At 37.0% G+C, this 1,604-nt stretch overlaps 1 protein-coding gene across 1 annotated transcript; it reads right to left on the minus strand.

Moving 5' to 3' along the window:
- Nucleotides 1–242: 242 nt before the first annotated feature.
- LOC104430983 lies at nucleotides 243–950 on the minus strand. Its single transcript, XM_010043684.2, has 2 exons — nucleotides 627–950; nucleotides 243–527 (listed from the first exon to the last, which is right to left on the minus strand). The coding sequence occupies exons 1-2, from the start codon at nucleotides 948–950 to the stop codon at nucleotides 243–245; spliced, it is 609 nt and encodes a 202-aa protein (XP_010041986.2).
- Between the last annotated feature and the right edge of the window lie 654 nt (nucleotides 951–1,604).

A 1,604-nucleotide genomic window follows, 5' to 3' on the forward strand; every position in this document is an offset into this window, starting at 1 on the left:
GTCTATCTCAGGCATACTAATTAGAATATCCATCACAGCAGCTACAGAGAAAGGGTCCATAGGTGATGGCATAACCTCAGAGGCTGTAGAGCCACTACCAGATTGACTTGACTTAACTTTCAAAAATTCTTGTATGGCTTTGCAAGTGTCATCAATACTGTTTTGGGTACTCTTCCTTCTCCTCTTAGTATTTGGAGTCCTATCCAATTTGTGCTTTCCACGAGTTGAAGTTGCAGCATTGTCTAATGTAAAGACTCTTTTATCAGTGTGGTGATCACCGAAGTCATCTGTATGGCCACCACTAGCATCACCATAGGCATTGCCACAATGTTGTCACCATATGCATTGCAACCATTGTTGTCACTGCCTACATTGCCATCACCATTGTCATCTTCCTCTGACACCGTCAAATCTTGAGCATTTCCAATGCCATATTCCCCAGTAGCATATGTACCACCAAATACAATACATAGCTTGAGATATTGGGGAAATCCATCATTCCTGAATTTTGCCCACTCTACATCCTCCTACAATTTTCACAATAATGACATTTCAGCAATATAATCATACATTTTAAATTTACATATATAATGACATCAAAATGACCAAAAGGTTAAAAAAGATACCTTGATGTGAGATTCCCATATACTTGGATTGTCGACAACAACTCTTTTATTCACATTATCCCAACCAAATCCAGATTGAGACATAAGTTTCTGAAAACTGCTATACCGTTTTCTTAGTTTGTTTACCTTGTTCCTCAGCTGGACTATGCTATATTGGCATCCTGTTTGTCTAACGAATTCAGTCTGTATATTCCTCCACCTTGCTTTGTTGAAAGTAGAAGAGGTCCGATTTCCCTTTTTGACCTCATCCACCAACAAACCGATAAATAGGTTGGTTACAGACTCGGTCCACTTTGCACTGAATGTCTGTCTCTCAAATGCCATTTAATCTTTGACCGGTTGAGCAGCATATGAGTTATGAGTTAAATCAATAACATAATACTATATATGCCATACACAAAATCATTCTCAAGAGATGCAAGCGGAGAAGAACTACATAGTATAATGACAAAATTGACAATTCTTGAACTAACTTGTATAAAACAGATCATAAGTTGCATTTTGAGCTACAAGAACTACATAATACTATGACTAGCAATGATCAATCAAACAGAATGCTCAAAATAAAATAAAGAGCATTGTGAGAAACCTAAACAACTACTCTCTCCAACCTGTTTTTGAGCTACCATGTCAAAATATAGGTCATATTTCAAACACTACCATAAAAAGAAATGTGAAAAGTTCAATCTTGCTCCAAATGAACCTAAACAACTATTCTCTCAAACCTGTTTTTGAGCTGTGAAATCCAAATGATTAGCCTAAGCATTTCATTGTAATGTTAGATATAATATGCAACCATGAAATTCAGCCAACACAAGGCAACATTACCCTTGGTTCTTACCTTCAAACACAAAAAGAAGTTCTTGAGAGTGGCTCCTATCCTTCAGTCTTTCCTCTATATGTTTCTCACCTAGAGTTCCTCTCTGTCAAAAATATAGTTCTCATGGTGATTTTGGATGAGCTCATAGTTACTCAGCA

The sequence above is a fragment of the Eucalyptus grandis genome, chromosome 9 (assembly GCF_016545825.1).
Source record: "Eucalyptus grandis isolate ANBG69807.140 chromosome 9, ASM1654582v1, whole genome shotgun sequence".
NCBI classification, from domain to species: Eukaryota; Viridiplantae; Streptophyta; class Magnoliopsida; order Myrtales; family Myrtaceae; genus Eucalyptus; species Eucalyptus grandis.

Coding starts and splice junctions, on each gene's coding strand:
- LOC104430983 (XM_010043684.2), bottom strand. CDS start 950: ATGGCATTTGAGAGACAGACATTCAGTGCAAAGTGGACCGAGTCTGTA. Junction 528..626: donor TATGGGAATCTCACATCAAG/GTATCTTTTTTA, acceptor TGAAAATTGTAG/GAGGATGTAGAGTGGGCAAA.